This window comes from Perca fluviatilis, chromosome 24 (genome assembly GCF_010015445.1).
Source record: "Perca fluviatilis chromosome 24, GENO_Pfluv_1.0, whole genome shotgun sequence".
NCBI classification, from domain to species: domain Eukaryota; kingdom Metazoa; phylum Chordata; class Actinopteri; order Perciformes; family Percidae; genus Perca; species Perca fluviatilis.
The window spans coordinates 10,261,612-10,274,671 of NC_053135.1; the positions used below are offsets into that span (position 1 = coordinate 10,261,612).

The 13,060-nt window shown below is 40.6% G+C and overlaps 2 protein-coding genes across 3 annotated transcripts; one reads left to right on the forward strand and one right to left on the reverse strand.

Annotated features, from left to right (window-relative positions):
* Positions 1–211: 211 nt before the first annotated feature.
* On the reverse strand, positions 212–3,511 carry harbi1 (harbinger transposase derived 1). The gene is made up of 7 exons (XM_039793196.1): positions 3,414–3,511; positions 2,623–2,788; positions 2,327–2,529; positions 2,067–2,154; positions 1,771–1,978; positions 1,512–1,687; positions 212–1,335 (listed from the first exon to the last, which is right to left on the reverse strand). The coding sequence occupies exons 2-7, from the start codon at positions 2,785–2,787 to the stop codon at positions 1,135–1,137; spliced, it is 1,041 nt and encodes a 346-aa protein (XP_039649130.1). The 5' UTR covers position 2,788; positions 3,414–3,511; the 3' UTR covers positions 212–1,134.
* Positions 3,512–3,654: 143 nt separating this feature from the next.
* On the forward strand, positions 3,655–11,725 carry atg13 (ATG13 autophagy related 13 homolog (S. cerevisiae)). 2 transcript variants are annotated; one of them, XM_039793193.1, is made up of 18 exons: positions 3,655–3,824; positions 4,648–4,728; positions 5,062–5,142; positions 5,308–5,427; positions 5,575–5,621; positions 6,248–6,388; positions 6,530–6,570; positions 6,982–7,078; positions 7,771–7,875; positions 8,291–8,378; positions 8,550–8,648; positions 9,133–9,210; positions 9,453–9,562; positions 9,727–9,865; positions 10,007–10,084; positions 10,585–10,692; positions 11,092–11,220; positions 11,325–11,725. In XM_039793193.1, the coding sequence occupies exons 2-18, from the start codon at positions 4,660–4,662 to the stop codon at positions 11,400–11,402; spliced, it is 1,608 nt and encodes a 535-aa protein (XP_039649127.1). In that variant the 5' UTR covers positions 3,655–3,824; positions 4,648–4,659; the 3' UTR covers positions 11,403–11,725. The 2 variants fall into 2 exon arrangements, with proteins under 2 accessions (XP_039649127.1, XP_039649128.1); XM_039793194.1 differs by lacking the exon at positions 8,550–8,648.
* Positions 11,726–13,060: the final 1,335 nt, after the last annotated feature.

The window sequence follows — 13,060 nt, forward strand, 5'->3', positions numbered from 1 at the left end:
TAAATGCATCTCCAAATATTCTCATAACCTCAAACCAAGCAAAATCTCAACATTGATGCAAAATGTGCTCATGCGACAGCAGTGTATATTGTATTTATTCCTGTTTGTAGAAAGTGTGTATATATTGATAAAGCCAATCAGGGGACAAATACATTCCAGGAAGTAAAACGCCACTAGCTTTGTTTTCTCCATAATTTGAAGGAACATCCGAACATGTACAAAAACTCTTTTATTTCTTCACCACTATTCTGACAATGTGAGAAAACATTTTTAAACAACTGGTATTCCTTCAAATTAAAAGCTATGAAAACAGACATTTCCCAGCCCAAATCCCTGAGGAAACAATTCAGAGTTATGAAATACTCACCAAAACATTACAATTCACACCGTTTTTCTGATTCATTTCTGTATCCGTTTCATTTTGTGTCCCTCGTACTGCGTGTGTACACAAAAAACTTCAAGTGACTGCAGCCCGTTGCACAAACATCCTGTCATTCTCACCCATAACAGTCTTAATACATCAGTGTACATAAATAATGACAACCTAATGTGCAGTTGTTGTAAATAGGGGCCTTGTTTTTGTATTGTGACATAGTCCAGGATTTTGACCTGTGGAATCACGTGGGAAAGAAGGAAAAAAAATGGAGAAAATCATTGGATTCTTTTGGGAAGGAAGATGTTATGTGGGGAGGGATTAAAAACTGAAGGGAGGGTGACTTTTTCCACTTGTAAAGAAACCTTGATAACACAGCAGCTGCACACAGTCCGAATAGTTGTAAAACACCAGTGGAGTCCTCGATTATTCTAACCTCTTCATGAATATGTTAAAGAGAGAATAATCAAGCACTTTTCAGAGACTCCAGCTATTTGAAATGTGTTTGGGTATAATGTTGTCTTGGTTTGTTGTATAGCGTCTTGCATGTTCCTCCATATACAACTATATTATCTTAGTGTAGTCAGTAGAGTAGAAACCAGCAAAATATAAAAAAACTGCATCAGCAACACTGTGTCTGTGGACTTTCTTGCTTTAAATGTGACTTTTATGTAATTTGTTGAAAGAAAAAAAAAAAGATAGCTTTGCTGTGGTCCCAGTCTTAATTTAGTCTTGATCTCTTTTAGACCTCGACCAGCAGTTTAGCTGAAGTGTTTGACTATGAGCTGTTTTCTGAGGTCCTCTGCCTGGCTGTCGCGGTCCTCGGGTCTCTGTTCGAGGCTCTCGGGCTGCTCCAGAGGGTCGGTTCTCTCCAGAGTCCAGGCGTCTAATCCAGACTGCAGGGAGGCGTTATGGAGAACACAGCAGGCCAGCAGGATGGACGAACTCCTCTCTGGAGAATACTGGAGGAGAGGAGAGGAGAGGAGAGGAGAGGAGAGGAGAGGAGAGGAGAGGAGAGAAGAGGAGAGAAGAGGAGAGGAGAGGAGAGTTGGATGACACGTCTGTCAGTACGATGCTGCTTTGTACTTTTTTTGTTTTTTTTCACAGGGAGAGGTTAGCATAGCATAGAAAAGAATACCTGCAGGTATCCTTTGGTGCCGTCCAAACATTTGAATCTGGTCTGGATGGCTCTGAAGGTTCTGTCCACTATCTCATGTGTGGCAGTGTGGGCCAGATTATACTGAAACTCCGCAGGGGACTCTGGGCATTCGACCGGGGTCATCAACCACTTCCTGAGAGGGTAACGACGGTCACCTAGAAAATCAGAAAAGGTCTTTAATCCCGGATGTTTTCAGACTATACGGAATGATGCAAGAAGTCTAAAATCCACGTCTCACCCAGCAGCCAGCCCTCCTCTGTGCCCTGCAGCTGTTTGTGGAGGGCAGATCTTTCTAGAACGTCACTGTCTCGGAGTCCTCCTGGCCAGTTTGTTTCTGCGCTGAGTAACAATCCTCTGACATCACAAACCAGCTGACAACCCACAGAATGAAACCCCTTCTTGTTCACGTATGACGAGTCTTCACTGTTTGGAGCTTTGATGGTGACCTGGAGATGAAGGGAAAAGAATATCAGTTAGGCGGTCACCTTTCGTACAAAGTGTTCAAAAGTGTTAATAAAGTATAATATAGTGAACCTGAACACAGTCCAGCACACCCAGAACTCCTGGGAATCCTGCCACCCTCTGAAACGCCTGGAAGGACTGCTCTATGCAGGAGGGATCTCTGTTTGGGAACATCAATATTGCTGTTATTGTAATTTTCCCTCCGATTCTTAATGTTGTTAATATGTTGTTTGTGTTATCAAAAGGCTAGTACAGCTGCATGGTGATATTATTAGCATGATATAATAACAAAAGCCACATACGTAATCCAGCAGAGTAGCATGGTATCATACCTGTTGAACGTGATGAACTGGGGAGCTTTCTCCACCAGGGCTCTGGTCACGTTAGACACACATCTTGACATTGACGCCTGGCTGATCCCTATGGTATCTCCCATAGATGTCTGGAATGAGCCAGATGTGTAGAAGCCCAAAGCAGCCAACACCTGGACTTCAGGACTGATGGCTCTGGACCGCTGGGTACGTCTACAGAGAGCCTGACACACACAAATACATCCACATAAACACATTTAAAAAGGACTAGTTGATTTGATGGGATGATTCAAAACTGAGGATCAGCACATACTCACCTCTCTGAGTATTTCCACCAGATACAGAATAAACTCTCTGGGGAAGCCAAATTGCGTGAGGAGGATATCGTCTGAGACAGAGTCCAGGTCAAAGCGGTCCAGGGTCTTTTGGCCTCGACCGTGTAAGAGTAGATCACAGTCCAAGATGGCTATAGGGATCGCCATGCTGTGGGAAAAATACATTTACATCAATAAATAGTTTGCACTTATTAGAAGTATTTTGTTATATTCTTATTTGACATTTATAGTGGTATATTCTTTCACACTGTAAACAATAATTAATTTCCACAAACTATGTTCTTTGCCTCAATAAGATATGCTTGTATGATTTTACCCCTCTATTAAGGCTTGAATCCACACACTTTGTATACACTACTTTAGAAAGTATATAATATAATATAATATAATATAGAGATTATCACAGTTTTATTTTGTTTCATCTAATCACAGTGCCAATATCAATATAGCCCTTGCTAGCTGAAAATTGTGGACGGTTATGACATTCCAGCATGGAAAAACTATGATCATGTTTTATAGCTAACGTTGGCGCAAGTTATTATACTGAATCAAGTCAAACCAACGTGCTAACTGCTAACCATAGACTGTTAATATTTACAGTATATGGTGCTAACTAGCTACATACCTAGCTAGCTACCTAGCATTTGAGCTTTCCTAATTTCAGCTATACGTGCTAGTGGAGACAACTGTCCAAACACACACAGCTGAATAGCTGTAAATGAAAATTAAAGCATAAATTATTTCCTTTGCATTGTCAAGGAAAGAGCTCTTACCTTTTGAGAAGTCATGCAGCATTTGTCAACCAAAACAAGGAACAGGAACACCCAATTTGCGACGCACATTAACAGATTCGACACAGGCATTTTATTATCGTTTTATAGTAGGAAAAAAAACTAGAATATTAACAAGACTGGGTTTTCTTCTTAATATCCTCACAATGTATGTGTGCGTTGTCTCGTGTTTTATTGATTGTAAATTTTAGAGACGTTTGAAAAATAAACGAAAGTGCCGTTGGGAAAGTACTGCTATCCAAACACGTCGACATGGAGAAGATAAACAGTCGCTGTTGACGTGTGTACATCTGAATTGGGCGTGTAAATGTCTGAGGAAGACAGCTTTGCGTGATATCTTTATTAAATTAATTTGTATTTTATTGAAGCTACATTCCTAAGGGAAAAGCTAATGTAAGTTTTGCTGTTTTGTGATGAAGTTAAAGTGCGTGGTTTTCAGCTAACGTTAGCTAACATTAGCCACAGGCTAACGCTAGCTAGTTGGTCAGAGTCACCAGTCCAGCGACTGTGCCTCCTCTTTGTGAACGTTAGCTATGTTATTGTCGATGTAATTAAGGTATTGCGGTTTATTTAATTTTCCAGGTGATGTCGTGAACCGTGTGAGGTGGTTGTCGGTATTCTGTAATTTAACATCCAAATATTTGGGCAATTTCATGTCAACGTGGAGGCCTCACTTGCTAACTTGAAACATAAACATATGCCATAGGGAGGGTTAGAAACAATTGTGATATACATTATTTTGCCTGTAAATACCGAAGGCATCATTCTCATTGTATTGTACATTGCTTTCAGTTAGTAATCGTTAAATTGCTAGTTAGCAAAGCACTGTATATGTGGTCATAATGGCTTGTTTTGGTCAGAAATTGGCTTGGTTTTAACCTCTTTATATACAGTCTATGGTTTAACTGAGCTTTATTATTGTTGAAGAAGCGTAAGGAATGTATTGTGTGGATATTGTATTTGACATTTATTCACATTTTGTCAGCAGTTATTTGTATTTTACAATTTAAATGAATAATTAAATATCATTTTGGATGCAGTGGCACAATTAGTTGTTCGCAGTGTTCAGGAATAGGATGATTGCTGAAGTGGCCAGGAACCGTATTTACCGTATTAACTTAACTTACTTTTTTTTTTTTTTTTAACACAGCTTAAAGTGGATAGCAATCACAGTGTTGAGTGTTCATCTTTAATGGGTTGTCTTGTTTGATTGCAGGGTCGTGACAACATGGACAGTGGCCTGAGTCCCCAGGATAAAAAAGACTTGGACAAGTTCATTAAGTTCTTTGCCTTGAAGGTAAGAGGCCAGTTTGATGCTCTTGTTTCCAACATAGGATGCATGTAGAATCTGTAATTGTAGGTCTCTAAAGGCCTGGGGTGTAGGAGTAGTAGTTTTGGTTCTCACACTTCTTTAAAGGGTTGGTTCTTATATATTCTTATTTCTGCCTTCCCACCAAAACAAATGACATGTATTTTATTTGTGGTGCTCACCGCTTTGAAAAAGAACATTTAAACATATTCAACAACAACAACAACAACAACAACACATTCTTCCATAAACAATGTTGCTGTTACTCTGCATAGTCCTTTCCTTGCTGACTAGTAAAGCTTTCTTATGTCCTGTTTGTAGACCGTCCAGGTGATTGTCCAAGCTCGTCTCGGAGAGAAGATATGCACTCGCTCCTCCTCGTCGCCTACTGGCTCTGATTGGGTAAAAATAATTTAGTCATTCTTTTACCTTTTTTCTATTGAAATTGTGGATCTGATTTACAGTTCACTGTAGATCTTCAACTAGCTGGCTTGAACTGTTGGTCTTCTTCTGTAAAGATGTTTAAGTGTAAATTAAATTAATGTTGGTTGTTACTTTTTCTTCTAGTTTAATTTGGCCATCAAAGACATCCCAGAGGTGACTCATGAAGCCAAGAAGGCACTGGCTGGCCAACTTCCAGGCATCGGACGCTCCATGTGTGTCGAGATCTCCCTGAAGACATCAGAGGTAAAACGGGGCTCCAGTCTTATACATTTTGAACAGTAAACGGACTGCACATTTGTTTCAATTAACAAAAGAAAAAATATATATGTATTTATTTATTTTTAAGTCTACTTTAATGTTCCCATGTTAATCTTTCGGTGTCTCACTCAGGGTGACTCAATGGAGTTAGAGACCTGGTGCCTGGAGATGAATGAAAAGTGAGTGGATATTTTCCCACCTGTTTTTAGTGGCCAAATGTTTGTGTATATAAAAGTAAGAAGTTTGTCAGTGCTGGCATCTTTTCTGTGGCTCTATAGAGTTGTACAGTATGCACATGATTACCCTGGAGGACCACATATCTGTATCTGATGTAATGGACCCCAATACTGTGATGTAATGGTTGCTTCATCATGTGCAGCACTCATGATGACTTCTCTCTGCCAAAATGTTGCTGTCTGACACATGTAATCGACATAGTATAGATTTGTGAGCAAGAGAACAGTGGAGCAGTCCAAAAATAAAAACGCAGTTTCAGTAATGAAACTGACAGCGAGTGTCAGATGATTTAAGTTATAAATGGCTTACTTTGTCTCTGTGTCCAGTAAATTTTTTTGTTAAATCACATCTCTGACGTGCTGCTGTTGTTTGAAAACGGCTCCCTGCTAGACTTGTCAACAACAGATCCACACAACAACCCATGGGATTATACAAACCATTTTAGGAAAGCTGCGGTTCTGGCTTTTATTTTGAGCTGTTAGACATATTTATGTTGGACTCAACCCTATTATTAGGTTGACATTTATTTAAAATGCTGAAATCAATGTGTTGTCTGTCTCTACTGTAGGTGTGATAAGGACATCAAGGTTTCATACACAGTCTACAATCGTCTGTCTGTCCTTCTGAAGTCTCTGCTGGCCATCACCAGAGTAACACCTGCTTATAAACTGTCTAGAAAGCAAGGACACGACTATGTCATATTATACAGGTGAGTGGACTGTACCTGTCTTGTTAAACAGCTGGTTTAAGGGGCTTACTGCCAAGCTACACCAGCTTTGATCTGTATCCTGTTACATTTAATTGATGTATGACATATATCACCATATGTTTCTGCCTCTCTCATGTCTAGGATTTACTTCGGGGAAGTCCAACTGAGTGGATTAGGAGAAGGTAACCGTAAACTTTGCTTCTTGACTGACATGTCGTAAATCACTGACAACAAGACTCTGGACTAACAGCCCCAGATATGTGTAAAACCTTACAGACTAAGGTGCAAAATAAATCCTGAACTGCCCAGGAACCAAATGAAATATTAATGATACACTGTTAATTGTCTTGAAAGTCCTATGAAAGGACAGAGAATAAAACGCCAAATACCATGCCTGACCTTTAGAGTAGTTGTGTTATTAAAGGCATAATTTATTGTAACATGTGAGACCAACAACTTCATATTTAGGATAAATGAACTAGAAGTTACACTGAAAATGTCTCTAACGTGCAATACATTTATTTTAAAATATGGAATCAAATTCACTGCATTCCATTAGCTGATATGCTTGTTCACTGAAGTTTGATTTTAAGGTTTTCAGACGGTGCGTGTTGGTGTCGTTGGCACCCCTGTTGGCACAATCACGCTTTCATGTGCTTACCGCATCAACCTGGCATTCATGTCCAACAGGTAACCTATGTGAAACATCAGTGAGTATGTTTACATGCACACCAATATTCCACTATTATTTTCCGAATATGACAATATTCCGATTTTGATACAGGTCGTGTAAACAGCATATTCCGTTTGGATATTCCGAATAAGGCCTTTTTTTTTTTTCTTTTTTTTTTTAGAATGTAGCATTTTCTGGTTAAGACATGTGGCATAAGGCATTCTTTGGACATTTAGTATACAGCGCATTCGGAATATGCGTCTTTACGGCCAGTTTACAGCCTCTTGCCTGTTTATGGCTTACGGTTAGCCCTGTGCGTTGCTATAGTTGTTGTACACGAACACACTAGCCAATAGTTTGCAGGGCTGCGGTAAAGGTGCATGACCAAAAGAACAGCAGGACAAACGCACCTACTTTTAAACATTATGAAAGACTTGGATATGGAGCATTTGTTTGCACAGTCGAACAAGTCCGCCACTGGTGGAAAACTTTGACAAAAATCCTATTTTCCACCACTGCATGTAAACAGGAATGTTAGTGGAACATTCACTTCAGCCATGTTAGTTGAAATATCATCTTTTTTTCGGAAAATAAGGACAAAACCCAGAATTATGTGCATGTAAACGTAGTCCGTCTTCTTACAAAGACATTTTTTTCAGAGACCAAAATGAGCATAACTAGTCAACTGTTGAAATGTCATCTTCTGCAGACAGTTTGAGCGGTCAGCTCCAATCATGGGGATCATCGTGGATCACTTTGTGGATCCTCCCTGCAGCAGCCAGCGTGCAAACATGGGACATCCCTGCAACTACAGGTAGCTACAGAAAGCTGTGGAAATTAAAGCAACCATTCATTTAAAAATGAAAATCCGGACACTATCTGCCCACAACTCCACTCAAAGTTTAATGACCACCAAACACACATACTGTAGATGCAGCTGCTGCAGTGGAGTCTCGGAAAACACTCAAGAACTTTTAGGTGATGTAATTCATCCTTTGGAGGTGACTAATGTCTGCGAGACTCTGATTTCATTTATGAGTCATCTGCATCAACAGAATATAACCTTTTAGTTTGCCTGATAAGTCTGAAAGTGTATGTTTGCTTTAATGACAAAATAAGGTAAATTCTCCATTGGTTTATGACTATGCTGCCTTGTTGCTGGAGTTTTCAGCACCTAGTAGGATGTCAAAAACTTAAAATCATCTAAATTATAATGTGTGTGTTTTCAGAGCTCCAGATGAGGAGGACGGCTATGCAGGGGTTCAGGATTCACAGGAGGTCTGCACCACCTCCTTCTCCACCTCCCCACCCTCACAGGTATGAGGTCCCTCCCTTGCTCCTCTTTACAGTCTTTCTTTATCCTGTGACTTCTTCTCTCCATTTTCATACCTGCTTTTTTATTTCACTTTCTCTTTTCTCTCTTTGTCTGTTTCCTTTCCTGTTGTCTTCTTATTGTATGTTTATCTACGTGTGCCTGCACTATCTCAGTGTGTGTGTACACTGAGTCCTTCGCCCTCTAAACTGTCTAAGCCCCTCCCTCTGGACAGTCTGCCGCTTCCATTGGCTCCTGGACTTGTCACTCACACTGTGAGTCTATACTGGCCACTATGAGAGTGTAACTGTGTGCGATGCACCTTGAAACACTGCTGATCACTCAGATTTCTCATTTGTCTTGGGGTGTGTGTTGCATCATTTTGTGTGAAAAGTTCCGTCACTTACTTCAGCGCAGAGCTTCAGCACTGTAGCTCCTGTTTCATCATGATGCTTTATCATCTCCACAACACATGTACCACTGTAGTAAATAGGGCTGGGTATCTCTAATCATTCCCGATTCCATTACATTTCCGTTATCCGTTTTCATTTTTATTAATCAATATATCACTCAAACAAAGATCGATTTTAATTGGTGAATTGATTATTTTAACCCAGCCCTAGTAGTAAACCCTGTTTATCTTTGACACATCTCCAGAGCCCAACTGCGATGTTCTGACAACTCCGTGTGTGTCGCCAACATTACACTGCCGTGTTTTGTGATTTTAATTTTCCCTCTTCTTTCTGTCTGTCTCTGTAGCTGTATGCTTCCAGGTTATCGTATCATCATCCAGCTCAAGCAGGAGCTGCTGAGCTTTGTCACCCTGCTGCAAACCAGGTGATGCACCAGTCCGTTACCAAGCAATTCACTTTTCAGATCCATATACACTGATATCATATCATCAGATAGATCTGTGACATGTCACCTGATAAGTAACAAGAAACTTGAGCAGAAATTCCAAATGATGTGTTTTTGGTAATTTTAGTGTTTCCTTTACATAGGAGTGGGCAATACGTGGAATTTTAAATGGCAGCTTTCTACTCAGTCTGCTATAACTCTGCTCTGTTCTTCCTCCTCAGGGTTTGCATGCTGGGAAAGAGCACGGTGGGGTTGTGTTGGTTCCCCAGCCTCCTCATGGAGCGGATGCCCATCTGACAGTAGAGCACGCCGCCAACACACCTGGCAGCAGGTAATGCTCTCCTGACATCACTTCAACTCAGCATCTGCATCATGGTAAATCTCAACTGCCATGATGGAAATCCTGTAGTAATACATATGTGGCTGCACAGTTCTCAGATATTGGATGGTTAATCAATATCTTAACAATAAACATGTCATCATCTCCCTTCCCAGTGGCGGCGATGACGGCCTGACGCACAGTGGAGAAAGGAGGAGGGACGAAGGGAGGAGCGTTTCTCCCTCTGACCCCGTGGAGTCTCTCAACGCATTCACGCGGAAAATTGGAGCTTTTGTCAACAAATCCAACACACCGGTAAATCCAATATGATTTGAAACATATGAACTTTGTCCTTCCTGCATTTTGTAACACCGTCCACCCTACTTAAGTAAGTAACTCTCTTACAATTGTTTTGTAGTGACAAAAATGTACACTGAATTTACCGTGTGTGTGTAGATAACAGCAGCCAGTCTGGACCTGCCATTCGCTGCATTTGCTCCTCGAGGCCTGGACTCGGAGGAGAATGATCCCATGGTAAATATTATGATAAAGATGATGTCACAAAAAATGTCTTTGTCTCATACAGCAGGATACTTTAGTTTGTCTTCAAATGTCATTTTTAGGTTGACAGTAGGTAGGGCTGTCCTCGACTAAAGAAATTCTTAGTCGACTAACACTTCTACAATTTTGTCGACTAATCGATTAGTTGATTTAATTGACACAGCTGTGCGCTTTGAGAGGTGGTTAAGACTAGAAAAGCACAATATAAATGTAGTTAATTAACCATCTGTAAAACTGAGTTTCTCCACAATTAATCCTGCAAAAGCACCACTTTAAATCTTGTGTTTACCATAAATGTGTTCATAAGTTTCTTGGAAATGAGTAATTAAGCATGAATAAGCATAAAAAATGACTTTTCAACTAAAGAAATCTTAGTCGACTAAGACCAAAACGACCGATTAGTCGACTAATCGACTAAGAGGGAGCAGCCTTAACAGTAGGGATATTCTCTGTCTGTGTGTGTCTGTGTTCAGGTGCAGCCTCCAGACTCTCCTCCTTGCCCGTCCCCCCTGCAGGCCAGCCTCCATTCTCAGGGCTCAGAGGGATCGGGGCAGCAGGATGACTTTGTCATGGTTGACTTTGTATGTAAATATTGCTTTATTCTCTTGTGCCTGCTCCCTACTGTAGTTACACCCCTTCTTAGTCTCACGTTGCCAGACCCTCCTACGATGAGTCCACACAGCATTCTGGGGTCGGAGAAAAATTTGCTCTGGTTTATTGGCATTTCTTTAAACCGCTCACAATCGCCTTGGGCGTTGCTAAGCGCCGGATGGAGCAAGTTCTGCGAAGAACTTGTTTTGGTGGCAGAAATTTCTTGCGGCACCTGAACAATTCTCGATATAGAGTAACCCCTTCTTTACCGTTATTTCTGCTGCAGTCTCATTTTGATGTTTTTTTTTTAAATAAATCTGACATTTTGTAAATGTTTGATTGTGAAATATAAAGACTGTGTCTGTTTACCCGTCTGCCTCGGTGTGTAGCGTCCAGCCTTCTCTAAAGACGACTTGTTGCCGATGGATCTGGGAACTTTCTACAGAGAGTTTCAAAACCCTCCTCAACTAGCCAGCCTCTCACTACACATCAGCTCCCAGTCCATGGCCGATGACTTGGTAACACACTTCTTGTTTTTTACTCTGATTAGACATAAAAAAAAATGTTTGTTAAAACTTAATGTATGTTAGTCGTAACGGATTTGTACTTTTCTTGTTTGCAGGACTCACTGCCAGAGAAACTGGCCGTTTATGAGAAAAACATTGACGAGTTTGATGCTTTTGTGGACATGCTCCAATAGAAGAGTGAAGAAAGGAGGACTATGTGAGAAAAGACTACATGTGTGGTGGCAAATGAAACAGGAAAAAAAAAGAATGAAAGGGAGGGAGAAGCAGACTGGAGGCTCTGTAGCCATTTGTCCTGTGAGAATCACTGACTAAATATTTTAATGTGAATCTCCTCATTTCTAAGATTTTTCTCTTACCTTCCCATCAGGCACGTTCACCTTGCTTACCAGCTTGTACAGATCACTGTAAATACTGTATTATCTCCTGACACTGACATACACCCCGCTCTGATAATGTTAATTTAAACTAAAAATCTTTATTTTCTATGTAGCACAAATCTGCTAGTCATCGTGTTTAATCAGGAATTCAAATCAATTGTCACTTAAAGTGCTCATATTATGCTTTTTGCCTTTAGTGTTATCTTTTTGTGCACGTTATAGGTTTACAAAGTGGAAAAAGCCCAAAGTCCACTCCAAAGGGACTTAGAATCTCCAACAGAAAACACTGTTCAAACAGCTCTATTGTAGTCCGGCCTTTACTTCGGTGACGAACGTTTGTCACTTTGTAACACGTTAATAATGCTCGCCTAGCTGCTAGCATGGCACTCTCTCACTCTGCAACTGACTGGCTAGTAGTCCTTACCTAGGTACTGCACATGTGAGACTCCCAACAAAGATGGAACAGAAGTGTGATGTCTCACTCTGTAGCTAAAACCGAGAGCTCAACACACAGGGTGAAAAGAGCTGCAGCAGTGAGCAGTAAAACGGTGTTTTTTGAAAATTAAACCATGTAAACCTGTTCTGGTACAACCTCAAATACAATTATGAACCTGAAAATGAGCATATATGAGCACTTTAAGGCAGCCATGCAATTCAAGGATGGACTACCAGCATGGATAGTTTGTTAAAACTAGCTCACTATTGTTGATCGACCCTCCCTCCCTGTTGAACACTAGCCTCCGAAGGTTTCCACTACGTCATGGCTTTTATCATATCTGACCTAAATGGTGCCAGCTCGTCGATGTGACTCTAGAAAGCAGATGCTGTGTGAAAGGCTTTTTCCTTCAAGTAAAATTGCATTTAGATGATACTAGGCTGTTGAGGAAGTCTTTTGAGGTGAATTAAGAAATGTCCTGCTTTACATTCTCACAATTGACTTGTATCAGAAGCAATTGAGGGTTGCTCAAAGGCAACTTTAAAAGCCTGTCATTTACCCTAGCCAGGTGTTCCCAGCTGGTCTGGGGATTTAAACTGCCAACTTCAGTGTTCACAAAAGCCCCCAATGAAAAAGTCAATTAAATGCTATCCTTACATTTACAGGTAAACCCATTTTACCATGCTAAAGCAACTTGTTGTAGAACTACCCTCTGTTGTCAGTTTATAGTATTAGACTGCCTTAGTTTTAGCTACCTAATAGACTGGCAACTGAATGCATTTACTATAGGCTGTACAACACGCATATGTAGATTTGGTTTTTTTCTAAAAAAGGGAGTTACACATTTCCAGCGGTCTACAGAAGGGGCCGGGGTCACCATCCATGACTGAGTTTTGTTGAAAGCTTTCATTTAAACTTTTCTTTGGTCTAGATGTCCTAATAAAGCATGGCTGCTCTGATGAAACAACCGATGTCTGTCAAATGCCTGGGTCCACATCAGTTATGTGTATGCACAAAG

Bases quoted from the DNA above. Each gene is read 5' to 3' on its own strand.
- harbi1 (XM_039793196.1), bottom strand. From the start codon at position 2,787: ATGGCGATCCCTATAGCCATCTTGGACTGTGATCTACTCTTACACGGT. The intron at 2,530-2,622 runs GTGAGTATGTGC...TGTGTGTGTCAG, and splicing joins TGGTGGAAATACTCAGAGAG to GCTCTCTGTAGACGTACCCA. The intron at 1,979-2,066 runs GTTCACTATATT...CTTCATCTCCAG, and splicing joins GTGTGCTGGACTGTGTTCAG to GTCACCATCAAAGCTCCAAA.
- atg13 (XM_039793193.1), top strand. From the start codon at position 4,660: ATGGACAGTGGCCTGAGTCCCCAGGATAAAAAAGACTTGGACAAGTTC. The intron at 7,876-8,290 runs GTAGCTACAGAA...GTGTGTTTTCAG, and splicing joins GGACATCCCTGCAACTACAG to AGCTCCAGATGAGGAGGACG. The intron at 10,085-10,584 runs GTAAATATTATG...GTCTGTGTTCAG, and splicing joins CGGAGGAGAATGATCCCATG to GTGCAGCCTCCAGACTCTCC.